Consider the following 22,998-nt stretch of genomic DNA (forward strand, 5'->3'; position numbering starts at 1 on the left):
ACAAGCACAGAAACACATGAAAGAATAAAGAAGCCAACAAACTCCATCCTTCCATCGAGAAGCACTCACACGATGGGCAGCACAAGTCAGGCTGTGCCATGTCTCCGTGCACGGCACCACTCAGCATCTGCCCTGACAACCAGAAGGAAAAGGTAAACGCTTGACCACTCTGCAGCGTTTATACAGGGTCAGGGGCACGGCCGCGTGGCGGCGTAGTGGACGTGTCAAACACACGACCACACAGGCCTTCGGTCTTCAACAGGGTTTCATTGACTACGTTTACATGCAGCCAATAACACTTTCATAACCGGAATATTAGCAACCCGGTTGCGCACGGCCATGTAAACACCCGCAAAAACCCGAATATGCTCATATTCCGGTTTTTAAAACACGACTGAGACCTCTGGGTTACTCCTTTTCTAATCCCAATATCAGGTCATATAAACGTGCATCGGAATATCCCCATAGAAAGGAACATTATTTTGTGTTCTGCGCATGTCCTATCCGCAAGGAATCTTGGTCTTTTGAGTATGGCAACTACTTGTATGCGGCGCGCGCAGCCCACCGGACACCACAGAAGCAGAGATAAACAGCGCATTGTGTTCTGCGTCCTTATCAGGTGGGCCGGTCGCGGCACCGGCATCACTGCGATTGCTCTGCCTCCGTTGCGCTTACTGAGTCTGCGGGCTCGGTAAACGCCGCAGCGGCCACTGACACCGCCCCCCTTTCTGCTGTGCGGAGCTGCGCCAACTGTGACAACAGGTCCAGAGACTACGCTCGCTGTTTTGATGCGGAGGCAGTCCGCAGGAGAGAAAAGTGAGAATTCCTGTTTGAGAAAAGTATGTAGTGAGGGGTTTTACACAAAGCAGGATTTGAACGAACGCCAGACCAAATCAAGCACCGGTGGAAGACGTGCATCACTGTTTAGATGGGGATATTCCAAATGATACCAGTTACCATGTATACAGGAGTAACTCTGTCTGCTTAAGCATGTAAACAGGTTATTCCTAATGATTCAGAAACCGGAATATGGACCTTAACCCGAATGTTAAGGGCATGTAAACGTAGTCAGTTTGAAAGCTGTCAGTCACGTGCGTGTTTAGTTTGAGCCGACTGGCTGAGCGCTTCCTTCCTGCTGTCATTCAGATGAATTAAAGCAGGTTAAACACCATGATGACATCATACAGCAGCACACTGATGTGCTGAGCAAAAGAAGAGCTTCTGCTGCTCACTTCCTTTCGGGAAGCTTTGAGTGGAGCTCAGAACTTTTCAGTCTGAAGGGAGAATCACTTGTTTTGTTTTTTAGTGGAAATATTCCTTGTGACGGGCTGAAATGTGAAGGCGGCGCCTCTGGACCACCTGTGTTCATGACACACAAACCAAAGTGATGAGAGACTACTGAGAAAACAGATATTCATAACTAGAGTGGAGAATGGAGGCAAGGGGGCAAGTTCTTGGTGAAAGGACGAGTTCGGGAGAACATTTTAACTTCTGTCCAGTAGATGGCATCGATCATACATGAGGTTCAAGGCAACACATCATTTAAACCTAACTACTCAGTAATCAATCTCAACTAGTTCTCAGGTGCCCTCCCCAACTTCAACCGCTCCACGCTGGGGGAGGCTGTGGAGGGGTGTCAGTCTCTGAAGTTACGCCAGCCTTGAGCTTAGTTGGAATGACGTGGGGGGAGGGGGCGGGGCTCTCGTGAGCGTAGACGTGAGGTGGAGGGGGCTCCTGGTTGGTGGCGCCTCATTGATTGTAGAGGGAGCGCTGCTCCCAGGGCATGGCCTGGATGGTGCGCGGCATGGGTGTAGGCTTGAGTGTCGGAGTGCCATTTGCATGGAGGGAGTGGCCAATGGGGTTGATGGTGGTGATAGGCCGCTGGGGTGCAAGACTGAAACCGTCCTGGTGCTTTGGCTGCAGAGGGGGTGGAGAAGAAGAAGAAGAAGAAGAGAAAACAACATGAAATCATTCTGCTGACTGACGGAGAAGAAAGAGTGGAACGAGAAACAACAGAGGACAAAGACATGAGTGGAGGGAAAAGAACCAGGACAAAGACTTGGTGAGACCAGTCACATAGATCAGTCAGGAAAAACCACATTCTGTCCTTCCTCAGAGGAACTCTTCAGGAGCCACAACAAAAAGTGCGTCTTGCACTTCGACTGCACCAAAATAAATCAAAATAAGTAAGAATTAACCGAGTTATAAAACCATGATGGTAGGGAGTCTTAAAACAGGATGGAAAGAGACCACGCCCACCAAGGATTGGGACGACCTTTAGATTCCAAATGATGCTGCTACAATGTTCCCGTCCCCAGTCAAACAGCCCGTGAGAGACAGGGCCGAGTGTCCGTCCACAGTCAAACAGCCCGTGAGAGACAGGGCCGAGTGCCCGTCCACAGTCAAACAGCCCGTGAGAGACAGGGCCGAGTGCCCGTCCCCAGTCAAACAGCCCGTGAGAGACAGGGCCGAGTGCCCGTCCCCAGTCAAACAGCCCGTGAGAGACAAGGCTGAGTGCCCGTCCCCAGTCAAACAGCCCGTGAGAGACAGGGCCGAGTGTCCCTCCACAGTCAAACAGCCCATGAGAGACAGGGCCGAGTGTCCATCCACAGTCAAACAGCTGTGAGAGACAGGACTGAGTGTCCGTCCACAGTCAAACAGCCCATGAGAGACAGGGCCGAGTGTCCGTCCACAGTCAAACAGCCCATGAGAGACAGGGCCGAGTGTCCGTCCACAGTCAAACAGCTGTGAGAGACAGGACCGAGTGTCCGTCCACAGTCAAACAGCCCATGAGAGACAGGGCCGAGTGTCCGTCCACAGTCAAACAGCTGTGAGAGACAGGGCCGAGTGTCTGTCCACAGTCAAACAGCTGTGAGAGACAGGACCGAGTGTTCGTCCACAGTCAAACAGCCCATGAGAGACAGGGCCGAGTGTCCGTCCACAGTCAAACAGCCCGTGAGAGACAGGGCCGAGTGCCCGTCCCCAGTCAAACAGCCCGTGAGAGACAGGGCCGAGTGCCCGTCCCCAGTCAAACAGCCCGTGAGAGACAGGGCCGAGTGCCCGTCCCCAGTCAAACAGCCCGTGAGAGACAAGGCTGAGTGCCCGTCCCCAGTCAAACAGCCCGTGAGAGACAGGGCCGAGTGTCCCTCCACAGTCAAACAGCCCATGAGAGACAGGGCCGAGTGTCCATCCACAGTCAAACAGCTGTGAGAGACAGGACTGAGTGTCCGTCCACAGTCAAACAGCCCATGAGAGACAGGGCCGAGTGTCCGTCCACAGTCAAACAGCCCATGAGAGACAGGGCCGAGTGTCCGTCCACAGTCAAACAGCTGTGAGAGACAGGACCGAGTGTCCGTCCACAGTCAAACAGCCCATGAGAGACAGGGCCGAGTGTCCGTCCACAGTCAAACAGCTGTGAGAGACAGGGCCGAGTGTCTGTCCACAGTCAAACAGCTGTGAGAGACAGGACCGAGTGTTCGTCCACAGCCAAACAGCCCATGAGAGACAGGGCCGAGTGTCCGTCCACAGTCAAACAGCCCGTGAGAGACAGGGCCGAGTGCCCGTCCCCAGTCAAACAGCCCGTGAGAGACAGGGCCGAGTGCCCGTCCCCAGTCAAACAGCCTGTGAGAGACAGGACCGAGTGTCCATCCCCAGTCAAACAGACCGTGAGAAACAGCACAGAGTGTCCGTCCCCAGTCAAACAGCCTGTGAGAGACAGGGCCGAGTGTTTATCCCCAGTCAAACAGCCCGTGAGAGACAGGGCTGAGTGCCCGTCCCCAGTCAAACAGCCCGTGAGAGACAGGGCCGAGTGTCCCTCCACAGTCAAACAGCCCATGAGAGACAGGGCCGAGTGTCCATCCACAGTCAAACAGCTGTGAGAGACAGGACTGAGTGTCCGTCCACAGTCAAACAGCCCATGAGAGACAGGGCCGAGTGTCCGTCCACAGTCAAACAGCCCATGAGAGACAGGGCCGAGTGTCCGTCCACAGTCAAACAGCTGTGAGAGACAGGACCGAGTGTCCGTCCACAGTCAAACAGCCCATGAGAGACAGGGCCCGAGTGTCCGTCCACAGTCAACAGCTGTGAGAGACAGGGCCGAGTGTCTGTCCACAGTCAAACAGCTGTGAGAGACAGGACCGAGTGTTTCGTCCACAGTCAAACAGCCCTATGAGAGACAGGGCCGAGTGTCCGTCCACAGTCAAACAGCCCGTGAGAGACAGGGCCGAGTGCCCGTCCCAGTCAAACAGCCCGTGAGAGACAGGGCCGAGTGCCCGTCCCCAGTCAAACAGCCCGTGAGAGACAGGACCGAGTGTCCATCCCCAGTCAAACAGACCGTGAGAAACAGCACAGAGTGTCCGTCCCCAGTCAAACAGCCTGTGAGAGACAGGGCCGAGTGTTTATCCCCAGTCAAACAGCCCGTGAGAGACAGGACTGAGTGCCCCGTCCCCAGTCAAACAGCCCATGAGAGACAGGACCGAGTGTCCATCCCCAGTCAAACAGCCCGTGAGAGACAGGACTGAGTGTCCCTCCCCGGTCAAACAGCCCGTGAGAGACAGGACCGAGTGTCCATCCCCAGTCAAACAGCCCGTGAGAAACAGCACAGAGTGTCCGTCCCAGTCAAACAGCCCGTGAGAGACAAGGCTGAGTGCCCGTCCCCAGTCAAACAGCCCGTGAGAGACAGGGCCGAGTGTCCCTCCACAGTCAAACAGCCCATGAGAGACAGGGCCGAGTGTCCATCCACAGTCAAACAGCTGTGAGAGACAGGACTGAGTGTCCGTCCACAGTCAAACAGCCCATGAGAGACAGGGCCGAGTGTCCGTCCACAGTCAACAGCCCATGAGAGGACAGGCCGAGTGTCCGTCCACAGTCAAACAGCTGTGAGAGACAGGACCGAGTGTCCGTCCACAGTCAAACAGCCCATGAGAGACAGGGCCGAGTGTCCGTCCACAGTCAAACAGCTGTGAGAGACAGGGCCGAGTGTCTGTCCACAGTCAAACAGCTGTAACAGGTGAGAGACAGGACCGAGTGTTCGTCCACAGTCAAACAGCCCATGAGAGACAGGGCCGAGTGTCCGTCCACAGTCAAACAGCTGTGAGAGACAGGACCGAGTGTCCGTCCACAGTCAAACAGCCCATGAGAGACAGGGCCGAGTGTCCGTCCACAGTCAAACAGCTGTGAGAGACAGGGCCGAGTGTCTGTCCACAGTCAAACAGCTGTGAGAGACAGGACCGAGTGTTCGTCCACAGTCAAACAGCCCATGAGAGACAGGGCCGAGTGTCCGTCCACAGTCAAACAGCCCGTGAGAGACAGGGCCGAGTGCCCGTCCCCAGTCAAACAGCCCGTGAGAGACAGGGCCGAGTGCCCGTCCCCAGTCAAACAGCCTGTGAGAGACAGGACCGAGTGTCCATCCCCAGTCAAACAGACCGTGAGAAACAGCACAGAGTGTCCGTCCCCAGTCAAACAGCCTGTGAGAGACAGGGCCGAGTGTTTATCCCCAGTCAAACAGCCCGTGAGAGACAGGACTGAGTGCCCGTCCCCAGTCAAACAGCCCATGAGAGACAGGACCGAGTGTCCATCCCCAGTCAAACAGCCCGTGAGAAACAGCACAGAGTGTCCGTCCCCAGTCAAACAGCCTGTGAGAGACAGGGCCGAGTGTCTATCCCCAGTCAAACAGCCCATGAGAGACAGGACTGAGTGTCCCTCCCCGGTCAAACAGCCCGTGAGAGACAGGACCGAGTGTCCATCCCCAGTCAAACAGCCCGTGAGAAACAGCACAGAGTGTCCGTCCCAGTCAAACAGCCCGTGAGAGACAAGGCTGAGTGCCCGTCCCCAGTCAAACAGCCCGTGAGAGACAGGGCCGAGTGTCCCTCCACAGTCAAACAGCCCATGAGAGACAGGGCCGAGTGTCCATCCACAGTCAAACAGCTGTGAGAGACAGGACTGAGTGTCCGTCCACAGTCAAACAGCCCATGAGAGACAGGGCCGAGTGTCCGTCCACAGTCAAACAGCCCATGAGAGACAGGGCCGAGTGTCCGTCCACAGTCAAACAGCTGTGAGAGACAGGACCGAGTGTCCGTCCACAGTCAAACAGCCCATGAGAGACAGGGCCGAGTGTCCGTCCACAGTCAAACAGCCCGTGAGAGACAGAAGGAGAGCGTCCGTCCCCAGTCAAACAGCCCGTGAGAGACAGGACCGAGTGTCCGTCCCCAGTCAAACAGCCTGTGAGAAACAGCACAGAGTGTCCGTCCCCAGTCAAACAGCCTGTGAGGGACAGGGCCGAGTGTCTATCCCCAGTCAAACAGCCCATGAGAGACAGGACTGAGTGTCCATCCCCAATCAAACAGCACCGAGTGTCCATCCCCAAATAAACAGCCCGTGAGAGACCGCACCGAGTGTCCGTCCCCAAATAAACAGCGTGTGAGAGACAGGACCGAGTGTCCATCCCCAATCAAACAGCACGGAGTGTCCGTCCCCAAATAAACAGCCCGTGAGAGACCGCACCGAGTGTCCGTCCCCAGTAAAACAGCCCGTGAGAGACAGGACCGAGTGTCCGTCCCCAGTCAAACGGCCCGTGAGAGACAGGGCCGAGTGTCCGTCCTCAATGAAACAGTCCATGAGAGTCGGAGGGAGTGACTGTCTGTCCCCAATCAAACAGCCCTTCAGAGGCAGCACCAAGTGTCCTTCCCCAGTCAAACAACCAGATAGAGACAGCATTTCGTGTCCCTGGTCAAACATAAGGACTTCTAAATTCCAAAAATAAGCAAGATGGACAAATAAACATGCACTAGACATCACAGTGGATGTTTTTTGATGTAGTGTTACCAAATATAATAGTCTGACAGGTACAGATGGAGACGTGAACAGTGGATTTATGCAGGAAGCCCTCAGACCTAAGTTGTTAAAGTTAAATTCCATCAAGGGAAAAAAATTCAAGGAAAAAATGTGCATCTCTGCAAATGACGACATTATTTGTGTTTGTTAACTGCATTATGAGGGACAGATCCTGTTTCTCATTTCAGTAGAGGTGTTGCTTGCCCTTTTAAAGGATCCATCTTTGGGGATAGATCAACAATTTTCTTAAAAAACTGCATCTTGACAACTTAGTCAAGCGATATGTGACATATTGTTAATAGATATGAATTTAGAGGGACCTGTCCAGAGCTTTGGAAAGACTTTAAAATCATTCCCCTGCTTAAGGGCCCCTTCACACATCATACGTTTGTGGTCTAATTGCGGATGAAGTGCGAATAAAGAAGGAATCGTATGCTAAAATTGGAGCTGCCTCCAGTGCCTCATACAGCTGTTGCTACAACTATTCGCGCACATCAGTGGCTGAAAGACAGAGTGTGCGCTGTGAGAGCCCATTCAATCCCTCTCACGGCAGGTGTCGGCCAAATTCCAGGTGACACACACACACACACACACACACACACACACACACACACACACACACACACACACACACACACACACACACACACACACACACCTCACAAGGCTCGCTTGGTACTTAGAAAATGTGTGGCCATTCACACTGTTATCATGTAAACAGTCAACAGATGATCACTGTCGAGCTGGATGTGAAAGTTGTCTAAGTGCCCCCATGAGTGTGCCGTGAAAGCAACAGATGTAGTGCATGTGTCTTGCACGTCTGCACGTGTGTCGCACACCCCCCCGGGAAGCACACTTGCATAAAATGCTGATGTGTATGTACAGATCTGATCACATGGGGGCCGGACACAGCACGGGGAGGGGCCTGTCAGCTGATCACAGCACACTGACAGCTGGATGACGGCTCAGTGCTCACATTACAAACACCACCAGGACAGGTATATAGAAAATTACAATACCTTAATACGCAATTACATAAATAACGAAAATGAATTATGACATAACTAGGGATGGGTAATGATAAGATTTTATCAATATCGATGCCATTATCAATTCCGCTTATCGATCCAATTCCTTATGGATTTCCTTATCAATACCAAAAGTAGACTTTACAGGTTTTCTATGTCAACAACATGTTAAATTGGTCACTGGATCCTTGATCTCTGGACATTTTCTTTCCAAAGCATTTCCTTTCAGACATATTGATATGAATGTCTCTCCGTACCTCTGAGCTGAGATCAGCCGGCTGCTGCACGTCAGCGCAGGACGTCTCATTTTGGGAGGAAAAAATGTTTTGATCGATTGCTGTTTGTTTGTATTACAACATTTGGAAAGAGGTGTCATTTGATTTAAACGACGTTTTGCTTTGAATTTATTAATTCCGACTGGACTCTATCATTCTAACTTGACTCGGCAGAGAGCCGCGCAGTGTTTGGAGCTGTGTGAACAGAACGGAGGACAATTCTCGTTTCTTTCTCCCAACAAGACACGAATCCCAGTTAGTGACTTTAATCCGTACAACAGTAACTCACAATTGACATATTCAGGGATGAAAGTGGTGAAAAACAAAAAAGCTGAAACCCAAAATTATCCCCCAACACCACCCACATGAAAATGTTTGAATTCTAGAAGCTCTGAAATGCAATCTGGGACTATTCCAGACGATAAACTGCAGTGAGTGCAGCATCCATTTAGGGAGGAAAAACCCAACTTTCCTTATTCAAATTCATTCCAGTAGTATTCTGCTCTTACTAGGATGCAGCAGTTTTCTACTTTGGCAGATAGTTCTGGAGGAAATCACTGAAGAAATTAACACATTGAAAATATGGTTTGACTGAAACAAACTGTCATTAAACTTAAATAAAACAGGGATGAAATGGAGGTGTGAGAGTCACGAGGTGTTCACAGGAAACACTTATTTCTATATGTATTTATTTATTTTCATTGTTAGTTGGTTTTATATTTTCTGTTGTGTTTTTAATCAGGTTCTTTTTGTCTCTTTCTCTAAAATTGTACTGTAGCATTATTAGTTATTATTACTTTTATTATTATTGTTGTTGCTATTATTATTAATAAATAAACAAAAATAAATGTAAAAATATTACAATTTGTAATACATTTGACTCTTTTACAACAACAAATGCTGAGCCATTAATTATTATACAGAAAACAAATGCACACAAATGTGCTGAGATGCAAACAGCTTAATGCTAACTTTAACACTGAAAATGCCATAGACATACTAACACGTTAGCATCGGTCCCGTTTTTAAGTTATAAAATACTTCTATCAACTGTTTCAGAAGACCATAACAGGTCGGTTTAACATAAAAAAGGTAAATATTTTCCCAACAAACACCCCCAAAAACAATGGCTGCTCTGAAGGACCGATACGGGAATCGTTAAGCAAAAAGGCTATAGATGTCGGTGGATCGAATCATTTCTTAATGAAACCCGAAAGGAACCAGTTCTCGATACCCAACCCTACACATAACACAGAGACACGTTGGTCTGGGCGCTGAACGGACAGTGGGGTCGTGTCCATGCGTGTCCTGTGAGCATCGCAGGACCAGGTGTCAAGCCCACAGTGCAACAAATACACCACTTTCAGTCATGTATCAGCAGACTAACTCTGTAACAAACGCTTTTTGGTGAGTTATCACAGCGTTTTTGTCATTTTAAAGGAAATACGTTCATCTTCTTGTTGATTTTAGCCATTTCACGCTCCTGTTATAAGACAGTGACTGTAGCGCAGTGGTCAAGTGTCTGTCTGGTAATCAGAGCTTACAGGTTTGAATCCCATGAGTGGCATTTATTTTTTATTTAACCGCGGGGTTCTGTATTGCATCCCCTTTCATGTATTATTTATATCAACCCAGTGAAATTCACTAATTATGCAGTTGTTTTTTATTTACATATATACTTTATATACATTAGGTCCCCATCCCCGTAGAGACGGTGCCTGCTCCCAGACCACCAATAACCAGCAAAAATCTATTTAAGCATAAAAATTCAAAAAGAAAAAATAATATAGCACCTTCAACTGCACCACAGACTAAAACAGTTAAATGTGGTCTATTAAACATTAGGTCTCTCTCTTCTAAGTCCCTGTTAGTAAATGATATAATAATTGATCAACATATTGATTTATTCTGCCTTACAGAAACCTGGTTACAGCAGGATGAATATGTTAGTTTAAATGAGTTAACACCCCCGAGTCACACTAACTGCCAGAACGCTCGTGGCACGGGCCGAGGGGGAGGATTAGCAGCAATATTCCATTCCAGCTTATTAATTAATCCAAAACACAGACAGAGCTTTAATTCATTTGAAAGCTTGACTCTTAGTCTTGTCCATCCAAATTGGAAGTCCCAAAAACCAGTTTTATTTGTTGTTATCTATCGTCCACCTGGTCGTTACTGTGAGTTTCTCTGTGAATTTTCAGACCTTTTGTCTGACTTAGTGCTTAGCTCAGATAAGATAATTATAGTGGGCGATTTTAACATCCACACAGATGCTGAGAATGACAGCCTCAACACTGCATTTAATCTATTATTAGACTCTATTGGCTTTGCTCAAATGTAATGAGTCCACCCACCACTTTAATCATATCTTAGATCTTGTTCTGACTTATGGTATGGAAATTGAAGACTTAACAGTATTCCCTGAAAACTCCCTTCTGTCTGATCATTTCTTAATAACATTTACATTTACTCTGATGGACTACCCAGCAGTGGGGAATAAGTTTCATTACACTAGAAGTCTTTCAGAAAGCGCTGTAACTAGGTTTAAGGATATGATTCCTTCTTTATGTTCTCTAATGTCATATACCATCACAGAGCAGAGTAGCTACCTAAACTCTGTGAGTGAGATAGAGTATCTCGTCAATAGTTTTACATCCTCATTGAAGACAACTTTGGATGCTGTAGCTCCTCTGAAAAAGAGAGCCTTAAATCAGAAGTGCCTGACTCCGTGGTATAACTCACAAACTCGCATCTTAAAGCAGATAACCCGTAAGTTGGAGAGGAAATGGCGTCTCACTAATTTAGAAGATCTTCACTTAGCCTGGAAAAAGAGTCTGTTGCTCTATAAAAAGGCCAATCTCCAACCTTCCCTTTCTCTCAAAAATTCTTGAAAGGGTAGTTGTAAAACAGCTAACTGATCATCTGCAGAGGAATGGTCTATTTGAAGAGTTTCAGTCAGGTTTTAGAATTCATCATAGTACAGAAACAGCATTAGTGAAGGTTACAAATGATCTTCTTATGGCCTCGGACAGTGGACTCATCTCTGTGCTTGTTCTGTTAGACCTCAGTGCTGCTTTTGATACTGTTGACCATAAAATTTTATTACAGAGATTAGAGCATGCCATAGGTATTAAAGGCACTGCGCTGCGGTGGTTTGAATCATATTTATCTAATAGATTACAATTTGTTCATGTAAATGGGGAATCTTCTTCACAGACTAAGGTTAATTATGGAGTTCCACAAGGTTCTGTGCTAGGACCAATTTTATTCACTTTATACATGTTTCCCTTAGGCAGTATTATTAGACGGTATTGCTTAAATTTTCATTGTTACGCAGATGATACCCAGCTTTATCTATCCATGAAGCCAGAGGACACACACCAATTAGCTAAACTGCAGGATTGTCTTACAGACATAAAGACATGGATGACCTCTAATTTCCTGCTTTTAAACTCAGATAAAACTGAAGTTATTGTACTTGGCCCCACAAATCTTAGAAACATGGTGTCTAACCAGATCCTTACTCTGGATGGCATTACCCTGACCTCTAGTAATACTGTGAGAAATCTTGGAGTCATTTTTGATCAGGATATGTCATTCAATGCGCATATTAAACAAATATGTAGGACTGCTTTTTTGCATTTGCGCAATATCTCTAAAATTAGAAAGGTCTTGTCTCAGAGTGATGCTGAAAAACTAATTCATGCATTTATTTCCTCTAGGCTGGACTATTGTAATTCATTATTATCAGGTTGTCCTAAAGGTCCCTGAAAAGCCTTCAGTTAATTCAAATGCTGCAGCTAGAGTACTGACAGGGACTAGAAGGAGAGAGCATATCTCACCCATATTGGCCTCTCTTCATTGGCTTCCTGCTAATTCTAGAATAGAATTTAAAATTCTTCTTCTTACGTATAAGGTTTTGAATAATCAGGTCCCATCTTATCTTAGGGACCTTGTAGTACCATATCACCCCAATAGAGCGCTTCGCTCTCAGACTGCAGGCTTACTTGTAGTTCCTAGGGTTTGTAAGAGTAGAATGGGAGGCAGAGCCTTCAGCTTTCAGGCTCCTCTCCTGTGGAACCAGCTCCCAATTCAGATCAGGGAGACAGACACCCTCTCTACTTTTAAGATTAGGATTAAAACTTTCCTTTTTGCTAAAGCTTATAGTTAGGGCTGGATCAGGTGACCCTGAACCATCCCTTAGTTATGCTGCTATAGACTTAGACTGCTGGGGGGTTCCCATGATGCACTGAGTGTTTCTTTCTCTTTTTGCTCTGTATGCACCACTCTGCATTTAATCATTAGTGATCGATCTCTGCTCCCCTCCACAGCATGTCTTTTTCCTGGTTCTCTCCCTCAGCCCCAACCAGTCCCAGCAGAAGACTGCCCCTCCCTGAGCCTGGTTCTGCTGGAGGTTTCTTCCTGTTAAAAGGGAGTTTTTCCTTCCCACTGTCGCCAAGTGCTTGCTCACAGGGGGTCGTTTTGACCGTTGAGGTTTTTCCGTAATTATTGTATGGCTTTTGCCTTACAATATAAATCGCCTTGGGGCAACTGTTTGTTGTGATTTGGCGCTATATAAATAAAATTGATTTGATCTGATTTGATTTATTTTATATTTCTCCACTTCAGTGGCGCGATGTGGTGCACCAGCTGCTCACACTGTGTTCCTGCTTGCACGACACCGTTGTGTGCACGATACCGTCACAGCAGGATCGTGCATACCTGCCTGTCGGCTCGATGCTTTCGCGGTTCGCTCATACGAGCTGTTTCGCCGTGATTCGCCCTGTTTTGTACTTATTCATAGTATATGTGAAGAGGCCCTAATGGTAAAGCAGTTTGCTGGGTGTAACTGTAGACCTATTAGTCTACTTCCTGCATTTAGTAAGGCAGCGTTTCAACAAGTTTTAAATTATTTTAGGTAAATGGCTTACTTACAAAGCTACCAATCACAACAAGCTAGCAAATAATTGGACAATTTGCATAGTTTCGACTGCCATTCACTCAAACTTTGGCCAAACCTAGTCTCTGTGCGTTATTCAGTTCTCGTGTTGGGAGCCCAGGCTCCTTGAACACAACTCATCGTTCTTTTTGCCCGCTCAAACATGCCTGAGGTTCTGTTTGTCTGACTGAGGGTGGAGAGTTCAGGAAACGCAGGATGTTTTGAATGTCAGTGAGTAATCATGTTACATAAGCACAGTCTTGGCAGATATACATATGATGTTTCTGTAACTGAGCGGCCGGAGGTGTAGTTCCCTCCAGTTTTATGTGCACTACTGTGGAACCCAACCCTGATCCCATCATCTATACCTAATGTCAAAACTTTTCTTCTTATCAAAAGCTTTGGAAAAAGTGGTGACAGATCAAATGACATATTTAAATAGTCAGAATACCACAGAGGTTTTCCAACACACTGTTAAACCTGTGAACATCACAGAAACTGCACTTTTTGCTTGCTGCTGATTCTGGTGCTGGTTCAGTTCTGATTCTTCTTGATCTCAGTGCAGCATTCAGTTGAACAGACCAGACAACGTTCTGCATTGCCGTCTTGAACTGCTGGGTTTTAGGCTAAATTACACCAATTAGGCCAAAATTAGGCCCCGGCTTGTTCTAAATAGCACCCCCTATCTGCTCAAATTACATCAGATTATTCACAGTTTGTGGATCGGTATGTGTCCTGATGTCATTATTTTTTTAAACACTCTTGAAACTTTCCTGATTGCTCACAGTGTTCCACTTTTACCGCCCGTTATCAGGCTGACTGGGCATCGACCTTCTGATGTTTGGTTTGGACTTCACCACATCTACCTGCTTCCCTGCAATGACTGATTCTGACTGATTCCATCTTTAAATAATGAACAGTTTAACAGTATACAAGCTGAAGCGGCCAGTGAGTGTAGACCTAGGCTCATAAGTATTTGGACAGTGAGTTTTTGTGATTTTACCTCTGTACACAACCAAATTGGAGCTGAAAGGCAATGTTCATGTATCCATCCCCTGGCTCGTCTCATTAAAAGTGTCTGTGAAAGTGATGAGCCACACTATAAACAGTCCTGATAATTTTCATTATCAGCTGTGAAAACAGCTGATGTGTCTGCAAATGGTTAACCGCTAAACCGATAAACCGCTGATGCAGGAAGTTTGTTGAATTCAAGCTGGAGGCCGACACTAAAAAGTCATCCTGATTGTTTCATTTGAACTCCATGGTGGTCTACACAGGCAAGACCCCAAAAACACTGTGCCACTGTCCAAACACGGGTGGACCTGAGGGCACGAGCAGCTCCCCTTCCACTTAAGTCTTTAGTCATCTTAGTGTGTGCGTCCACCAGGCAGCGCTTCAGCAGCTGATGTTAGGATTAAAACACAATCATTCAACACACGAGTGCTGAAGCAGTCACAGAAGAGGCTCCTGGTGGACACATGACGCCACAGCATGAGCACATTATTCTCTGTTCTGGTGTTAGTAGCCAAATAGGGAGGAGGCAGCGTGCCAGCACTGAGTGTGCTGCAGGTGAGTGGCAGCTCTCTCCTACCATGGGGTTGGCGTTCAGCCTAGTGTATCCCGAGCTCATCTCCTTTACCTCAGGCACCAGAGGTTGGAGTAGGGAGTAGGAGGAGGACGGGGTGGCGCTGGAGGAGGTGGCGTGTTTGGAGGAAGAGCTCCTCATGCTCTGCTGGCTGCCCTGGTTCTGGGATGACACCGAGGTGGAACAGCCCTGCTGGCAGACACACAAAAACTCAACACAACTCACACAACTACACAAGTTCTAAAGCAGCATTCCATAAGGACGCACCCAGGAGAGATGATTAAAGGACATGTCGCGCCAAAATCATAACAACTTAGATTTAGGCTGTTAGTGACCATGCAATGATACTACACCAGGATTACTTTGTGCATTTCTGCGACCGGTCTCAATGTATACAGCACTCACAACAAACAGCTACGGAGATGCCAAAGCTGGAGTACTCATGAGTACTCATTCTTCAGAGTGTTTCCGACAGCGTTTACTTAACTTTGAGGAAAATGTCCCAGCATGCACTTGAATGGAATGTAGCTGCTAACATTAAGAATGTTAAGATTAATTACAAAGTTTGTAAGTAAGTGTGATACTCTGTTATGACGACTGCATTTAAGTGCTAACGGTTAATTTTGATGCAGTCATGGTAAAAGGAGCAGCTGCTCACCACTGTGAGAAAACTTAGTGCATGTGCACGTCCATCATGAACACAATTTGTTAAAAATAGCCTGCTACAGGCTCAGCTTTATGCACGCTTATAAGTGTTGTCATCAATAGAACTGTGAAAAATCTAAGAAATACTTCTGCGTGATCAGACAGCCTGAAAAACAGTGAAGAGTTCCAAGTGCACATTCACAGCGGGAGCTATAAAAGGGTTACAACAGCAGGCTGCTCTGGTACAGAGAACAGACTGCGCACATCAGGATCCAAAATCCAACAGACTCTTTCAAAGTAAAATAAAATTTATAACAAAGCCTACTAGCTCAACTGATGAGAAAATACAAAAGGAAAAGGAAAAAACAAACACACACACACCCACACACAAAAAAAAAAAAAAAAAACACTGAACAGGACACTCATTCACTTAGGGGAGGTGATGGTCTAGTGGTTAAGGTGTTGGGCTTGAGTCCAGAAGATCACGGGTTCAAATCCCCACCTGACTGGAAAATCACTAATGGCCCTTGGGCATGGCCTTTAATCCTCTATTGCTCCCGGTGTGTAGTGAGCACCTTGTATGGCAGCACCCTGATATCGGGGTGAATGTGAGGCATAACTGTAACAGATGGAAAACCGCTATATAAATGCAGTTTATTTACCATTTACTTGTAGAACGATAGGAAACATTCTTGGACAAGTTCAAAAATGGCTAACCTTGACCTATTTTAAGAGGTCAAAATGTCACATTGTATTTGCTATTTTTATGTTCATGCAGCCGATGGTATTTTAGTATTGCCTTATATTAAAGTTTCCAATCCGCCAAATCTGCATGTCTTTGGATGTGGGAGGAAGCTGGAGAACCTGGATAGAACCCACGCAAACACGGAGAGAACATGCAAACTCCACACAGAAAGGCCACAGGTGGAAATCAATCTCATGATGTTCTTGCTGCGAAGCAACAGTGCTAACCACTAAGCCACCGTGCTGCTCCATTATGCATCAATGAAAAATATTTATGGACATTTATTTATCCACTAAAGACAAAAACTGGTGAGTGATTTTATTTTACACCCATCATGATCATGCAAAGTTCCCTGTGGTGTTGAAGCTGCGGTGCAGCACAACACGTTTTATTTTTCAGACTTTTGTAAACCCTCTCTAACACCAAAACCCTTTGTCCACATGAATAAACATGTATATCCCCATCAAGGATTTGAAGAATTTTTTAAAGCATGATTCATATTTTCAACTTGAGAGCAAAGCTATTTCTTTATAGTGTTGTAGTCCAGTCTTTCTCAACGTGTGGTCTGTGAACCACTGGCAGTCCATGAGTGACCCTTAGTGGTCCAGAAGAATATAGGTAAAATATCACGTGTTACACAAATTACTATAGTCTTACTGAAAAGCGTTTCTCAAACTGTTTAAAAATAACTTTACAGTCTAGTACATATTAATATACTGTTGGAGTGGTAAGCAGATAAACAGTTTTTAGATATTTGGTGGAGGCGTGGTCTTTGAGCTTTTTTTAAGTGGACCTTGGTTCAAAAGAGTTTGAGAAACACTACTGTAGACAAATGTGTGTCACACATTCAGAAAGCTGTGATTATTCTGAACATTTTGATATGCAGCACATAGGCATTATTTTGTTGGCAATGTTTGCTTCCATGTCAAGTGAAAACACACGGCTGGCGTCTTGTTATACCACAGAGATAATGTACATATTTGCAAGTGTTATTTGCTGTTGAAGTGAAACAGTGGCTACAATGTAAGAAAATCATATCATGTCAAACTAAAACTGAGCAGTACAACAATCCGCCCTGATTTGATTGTTTTCACACGAGCATTGTGGCCAGATGTACGACTGACACAAATACTAAACAAATAATTAAATAAATAAAAAGTATGGTATCTTAAAATGGAAAGTCAAGAAAACACCCACTGGCACTCTTTGCAGAGGGTTAGCCAAAAATATGATGCTTTCATGATACTGCAATTACAGTTCCAAAATGTGTTATTTTGAAATATCTGGGTTAAAAAAATAAACTAAACAATGATATTTTTTTTTTCTTCACATTTACACAAATGCTTTTTTTAAAAAGTAAATCTTCAGTGGCCTTCACAGCTGCAGTTACCATATTCAACCACTTGGTGGAAGAGACAACTTACAGGGAGTGACATGCAGCTTTGAGTTTGTGGGTGCGAATTGTGCGAGTTTATGACCAATCACAGCCCACCTTCCAATATCTCAGAAAATTAGCCAATGAGCAGCGAGTTTACATCACGTGTGGTGATTGACGAGCAATAACGAAGGACACTCTTGAGATGCTGTAGAATCATAAATATATTGCCATTTGCAATTAAATACGATGTGAAATACGACTGGTGTCCCTGGGACGTGGGACATATAATACGAGGTCTGTCCATAAAGTATAGGTCCTTTTTATTTTTTTCAAAAACTATATGGATTTCATTCATATGTTTTTACGTCAGACATGCTTGAACCCTCGTGCGCATGCGTGAGTTTTTCCACGCCTGTCGGTGACGTCATTCGCCTGTGAGCACTCCTTGTGGGAGGAGTCGTCCAGCCCCTCATTCCTTTGTCTGAGAAGTTGCTGAGAGACTGGCGCTTTGTTTGATCAAAATTTTTTCTAAACCTGTGAGACACATCGAAGTGGACACGGTTCGAAAAATTAAGCTGGTTTTCAGTGAAAATTTTACCGGCTGATGAGAGATTTTGAGGTGATACTGTCGCTTTAAGGACTTCCCACAGTGCGAGACGTCGCGCAGCGCTCTGAGGCGCCGTCGTCAGCCTGTTTCAAGCTGAAAACCTCCACATTTCAGGCTCTATTGATCCAGGACGTCGTGAGAGAACAGAGAAGTTTCAGAAGAAGTCGGTTTCAGCATTTTATCCGGATATTCCACTGTTAAAGGAGATTTTTTTAATGAAAGACGTGCAGACGGGTCCGCGCGTCGGCTCGCAGCCGCCGCGACGCTCCGCCACAGGAAAAACACCTCTGCTGGAAGCCTTAAGGACAAGTTGGAACATGTCCAGCTGTTAAACAATTTCTCATATACTCACTCCACTGAAAGCCATCAAAAGCTGCCTGGATTTTACAAATGGTTATCAACACGGAGGTCTTTTTCCTGCTGGCTGCGTCCCGACGCGCGGACCCGTCCGCACGTCTTTCATTAAAAAAATCTCCTTTAACAGTGGAATATCCGGATAAAATGCTGAAACCGACTTTTTCTGAAACTTCTCTGTTCTCTCACGACGTCCTGGATCAATAGAACCTGAAATGTGGAGGTTTTAAGCTTGAAACAGGCTGATGACGCCGCCTGAGAGCGCTGCACGATGTCTCGCACTGTGGGAAGTCCTTAAAGCGACAGTATCACCTCAAAATCTCTCATCAGCTGTTAAAATTTTCACTGAAAACCATCTTAATTTTTCGAACCGTGTCCACTTCGATGTGTCTCACAGGTTTAGAAAAAATTTTGATCAAACAAAGCGCCAGTCTCTCAGCAACTTCTCAGACAAAGGAATTCCGACGAGGGGCTGGACGACTCCTCCCCACAAGGAGTGCTCACAGGCGAATGACGTCACCGACAGGCGTGGAAAAACTCACGCATGCGCACGAGGGTTCAAGCATGTCTGACGTAAAAACATGAATGAAATCCATCTAGTTTTTGAAAAAAATAAAAAGGACCTATACTTTATGGACAGACCTCGTATATTGTGTCCAGCCTCGTCGATTTCACGTCAGGACGGCGTGGGTGTGAACAGCACTTACTGACACCGTAACTCATACGCATACAGATTGACAGTTTAAAAACAATTCACCGTGACAAATCTGTATTTCACACCATTATGTCAGCTTTGCAATTAACCAGTAGGGGGCAGTCTATGATGCTGCTAAAAGTTACTGTTGGATTTTGTAAAGTAGCCTGAGAGTTGTGAATGTGGATGGTAGCTGTTAAAACCCCTGTCAAATGTTCGGTCTTTGTATTTTACGAGGGCTGGCCTGACAGAAGGGGTGCAGCCCTGAGCTGTGGGTTGCTTCACCTGGTGGGGGTCTGGAACGGGCTGGCTGGCCACACCTGCGCCCTGCCCACCCTGGGACAGCGGTGAGACACAGTGGGTGGGCAGAGAGTCCTGCTGAGTATGGCCTCCAAGCTGAGGCTGCATCATGGAGGTGGAGTTGTTCTGCTGCTGACGGCGAGGAGCGACGGAGAAACTGGAACGACGGCCACCAGCCTGAACAGAAGAAAAGAAAGAGAGATATTATACATGTTCTTTTAAGGTGAACGAGTAACAAAAGCGACAGAGCTGCAGTCAGATGAGGCCATGCATGAAGATGAACATACAGCGGCTTTGGCCGGTTGTCAGAGACAAAGTGAACACACGTGTTTGTTTCACCAACCAACTAAGGTTTGGACAAACACAGCTTCAGGACCACGACCTGGTGTGGACCTGCTCATACAAGGGGATGGAGCAGTGACGGTCAACACACACACAACACACACACACACACAAACTCTATCAGTGTCACCATGAAGACCATCAACATTTACACTGACAAATTAGGCAATTTAGAGCCAGAATATTATGGATTTTGGGATTTTTTTTTTGGGGGGGGGGGGGGTCACACAGCACTAGGGGGTAAGGATTTTATGATGCCAGTATATGTGCTGTTTCACACTCAGGGTACTGGGGTACAGGGTCCTGTCAGATGATTGGATGTGTATTCATTTCAAGACTGAAAATAAGTGTAATCTTTCTGGAGAGGACGTTTTTTTTACTAAGATAACTGTTGTGTAAATTATACAGACTATAATTAATGTGATCTACCTACAGAGTTGTGCTCAAACTTTTACAGACTAGCTGCGGTTACATGGACCAAAAGTAATCTGATTGAACAACCAGATTGAACAATCAGATCAAAACAGCTCCATCTGATTAGAATAGCCCAATCCGATCGAAATTACGATCAGGTTAGAGGAGGTGGTGTAACCCTGTTTTTAACCCGATCGCGTTCCATGTAAACGGCACGTCGGACTGTCCGCCTATGAGGAGCCTTACTGCGCATGTCTGTTACGTCACATCACCACGTGACGCTTCCTGCTCTGTGTTCGCGGAAATGGCGACAGAAAAAACAGAGCTGGACTTTACAAGAGACAACAGTCCTCAACGTTTAAAAAGAATTTAAAATAAGTGGAAAAGCTTGACGGACGTAAGTTGGCAGCACAGACTTGTTGTGTCCGGAGTCAGCAGGTCAGTGGAGCAAATTAAAAACCGCTGGGAAGCAACGAGCGCTTTGTATAAGGAGAAGCTAAACGAGCAGAAGCGGCGCGGCTCCAACCAGCTTCACTTATTATGAATTAATGGAGAAATAATCGGAGGTCGACCCTCTCCAAGGAGCAACACTGGAGGAGAAGTCGGTTTTCCACCGGAGGAAAGTTCACCCGAGACACCGGAAAGCCTGGAGGTAAGTCCTGATAAAATCACGCTAACTCAACATTCCTTTTTTTTTTCCGAGACGTACTTTGAGCCAAATGTGTGGCTTTAGTTCAAGTTAATGTTGGGGATTCATGTTAAGTTATCCCAGGAGTTTATTCTCAGAGTAAAGCGCATGAACAAAGTGTCATTGAGTTAACCGACACACTTTATCCTCGTTCACTTTAGTGCATCATGTTAATTTCTGCTCTCATATATAAAGATGATGATGATGTAAACAGCACGTCGGAGGAGATTGATGACAGCAGATCAACACAACCTCAAGACCACACAGAGGAGGCTCCAGACAAAAAAAAAGTGAGTTTTTTTAAAGAGTAATATGCTGCAAAATAAAACTACAGTGAGTTATTGAAATTTCCTCTAGAGTTTGTTGAAAAAATAATGTTCAAGTCATTGCATATTTATTTATTTATTTGGAGTGCTTTATTTTTTAGAAATGGTAATATTACAGAGTTCCAGCAGAATATGACAGTTAATGTCCTTTAGACAGTTGAGACACAAACATATTTTCATTTCAGTTTTGTTTTCCTGTTTTGAGCTTTGTGAAGTCAAATGCCGTGTGGACAAGTTACAACATATTTGAATATAGAAGCAGGATGATTCTTTGGTATAATACATGACAGAGATCCACAAAGAGAAAAACAAACATTTTTTTCTTTGCTAACTGAAATTATACATTCTTTCTAGATCGAAAGCCATCATCTGGTGATGCCAAGCTCCTGGGTGATCGGTCAGCCCAGCAGAGATCTTTCCTGGACAACATGCAACAGCAGCACAAGAGGAATCTGGAAAGAGAAGAGAGGCTTCTTTCCAGGTTTATGGAAGAAAATACCCGCTCAACTGAAAGCATTATAGGGTAACTGTTTGGTGTTTGGGCTCTCCTTTCTCAATCTTACTCATCAGCTCCACATTTACATGAACAAAGTTAGTCTCGGACCTAGTTGAGACAAGCATGTAACAGCCCGAAAACTACCACTCGTTCGGAGTGTTACTTCAAATACAGCTGGATTTTCTAAACTGCAGCAGCTATAGAATTTCCAAGGTACTCATTATGCTCAGAATGACCAGTACATGTTTAGAAGGGACACAGAAGAGTGGAAAATTTCAAATTTTTAGAATTTAAGAAAAGAAAAAAAACAAAACATTAAACAACCTACATACAGTCTGGAATCACCACATATTTAGTATCTTAAACTTTCTGTTGTGGATGTTCCCTGATAATCTTTAAAATATTTAAGAGCTCTAGATACTGCTGTCTGCCAAAGATACAAGGTTTGTTTTGTATTTTCCACTTTAAATGCATATTCCTTTGATAACAGTACGACTGAAAATAAAAATGTAATATTTGGAAAATGTTCATTTTTCTTTGGATGTGTGGTAATACGTTGACCCACTTATTTTAACCATTTTCTCTTAAAATATAAAAATAGAAATTTCACACTTTTTTTTTGACCCTCCCAAAGATGTACTGGTCATTTTCAACATGTTCAACACCTTGGAAAATCTCTAGCTGCTGCTGTTTAGAAAATACATCTGTATTTGAAGTAACACTTGGGATGAAAAAGGGCATGAGCATTTTGGGCTGTTAGTCCTGGACAGAGATTTTGGCACATATCTCAAGTTGTTCATTGGGGTCATATTAGTTTGGAACAGGTGAGTTAACCTCTCCTAAATGATGTGCACAGATCTCAGCTCGGTCCTCTACTAAGTCCACTATTTCATCATGAATCACAGTGAGCCACCTGACCACCTGACCCAATAACACTGGAAACTTTGACTACAGCCCACATAACATGTAGAAACTGAATATAAGAAACTGGCCCTGATGTTTAGTTTGTTCAAATTTTTCCTGGAAGTATGTTATTTTTCTGACAGAGCCGCCTTTAGGGTTTGGTTTTATGATCTGACATCACAGTAATGGCAGTTTTGATGGAAGTGAATAAAAGTTTTTAGCACTATATTTTATTTTTAACCAAATTGTTGTGGTACTGCCAGGTTTTTATTTTATATATGTGTACGGAAGAAAGTTGTATTCACTTTAATAAAAAAAAAAAGTGTTTGTCAGATTTTTTTAAATTATTATTTTGTTAATGGAGATGACCATTTCAGAGAGGGAAGTGATTGAACATGTATTCCTTTAATGCCATTGTTGTCCTGCTCCCACTGGAAGGGCTCTGCAT

General features: G+C 45.4%; 1 protein-coding gene across 6 annotated transcripts in view; it reads right to left on the reverse strand.

The window, feature by feature from the left end:
• Positions 1–1,122: 1,122 nt before the first annotated feature.
• LOC117528121 (zinc finger protein 646-like) overlaps positions 1,123–22,998 on the reverse strand; it is a 137,126-nt gene continuing 115,250 nt past the window's right edge. For 2 of the 6 annotated variants that reach the window (XM_034190693.1, XM_034190689.1), the window contains 3 exons: positions 19,367–19,558; positions 14,665–14,850; positions 1,123–1,917 (listed from right to left, as the gene is read on the reverse strand). In XM_034190693.1, coding sequence (XP_034046584.1) covers positions 1,750–1,917; positions 14,665–14,850; positions 19,367–19,558 — 546 coding nt within the window. In that variant the 3' untranslated portion in view covers positions 1,123–1,749. The remainder of the gene's footprint in view (positions 1,918–14,664; positions 14,851–19,366; positions 19,559–22,998) is intronic. The other 4 variants (XM_034190688.1, XM_034190692.1, XM_034190690.1 and 1 more) reach the window with 3 other exon arrangements.

The sequence above is a fragment of the Thalassophryne amazonica genome, chromosome 16 (genome assembly GCF_902500255.1).
Source record: "Thalassophryne amazonica chromosome 16, fThaAma1.1, whole genome shotgun sequence".
NCBI lineage: Eukaryota > Metazoa > Chordata > Actinopteri > Batrachoidiformes > Batrachoididae > Thalassophryne > Thalassophryne amazonica.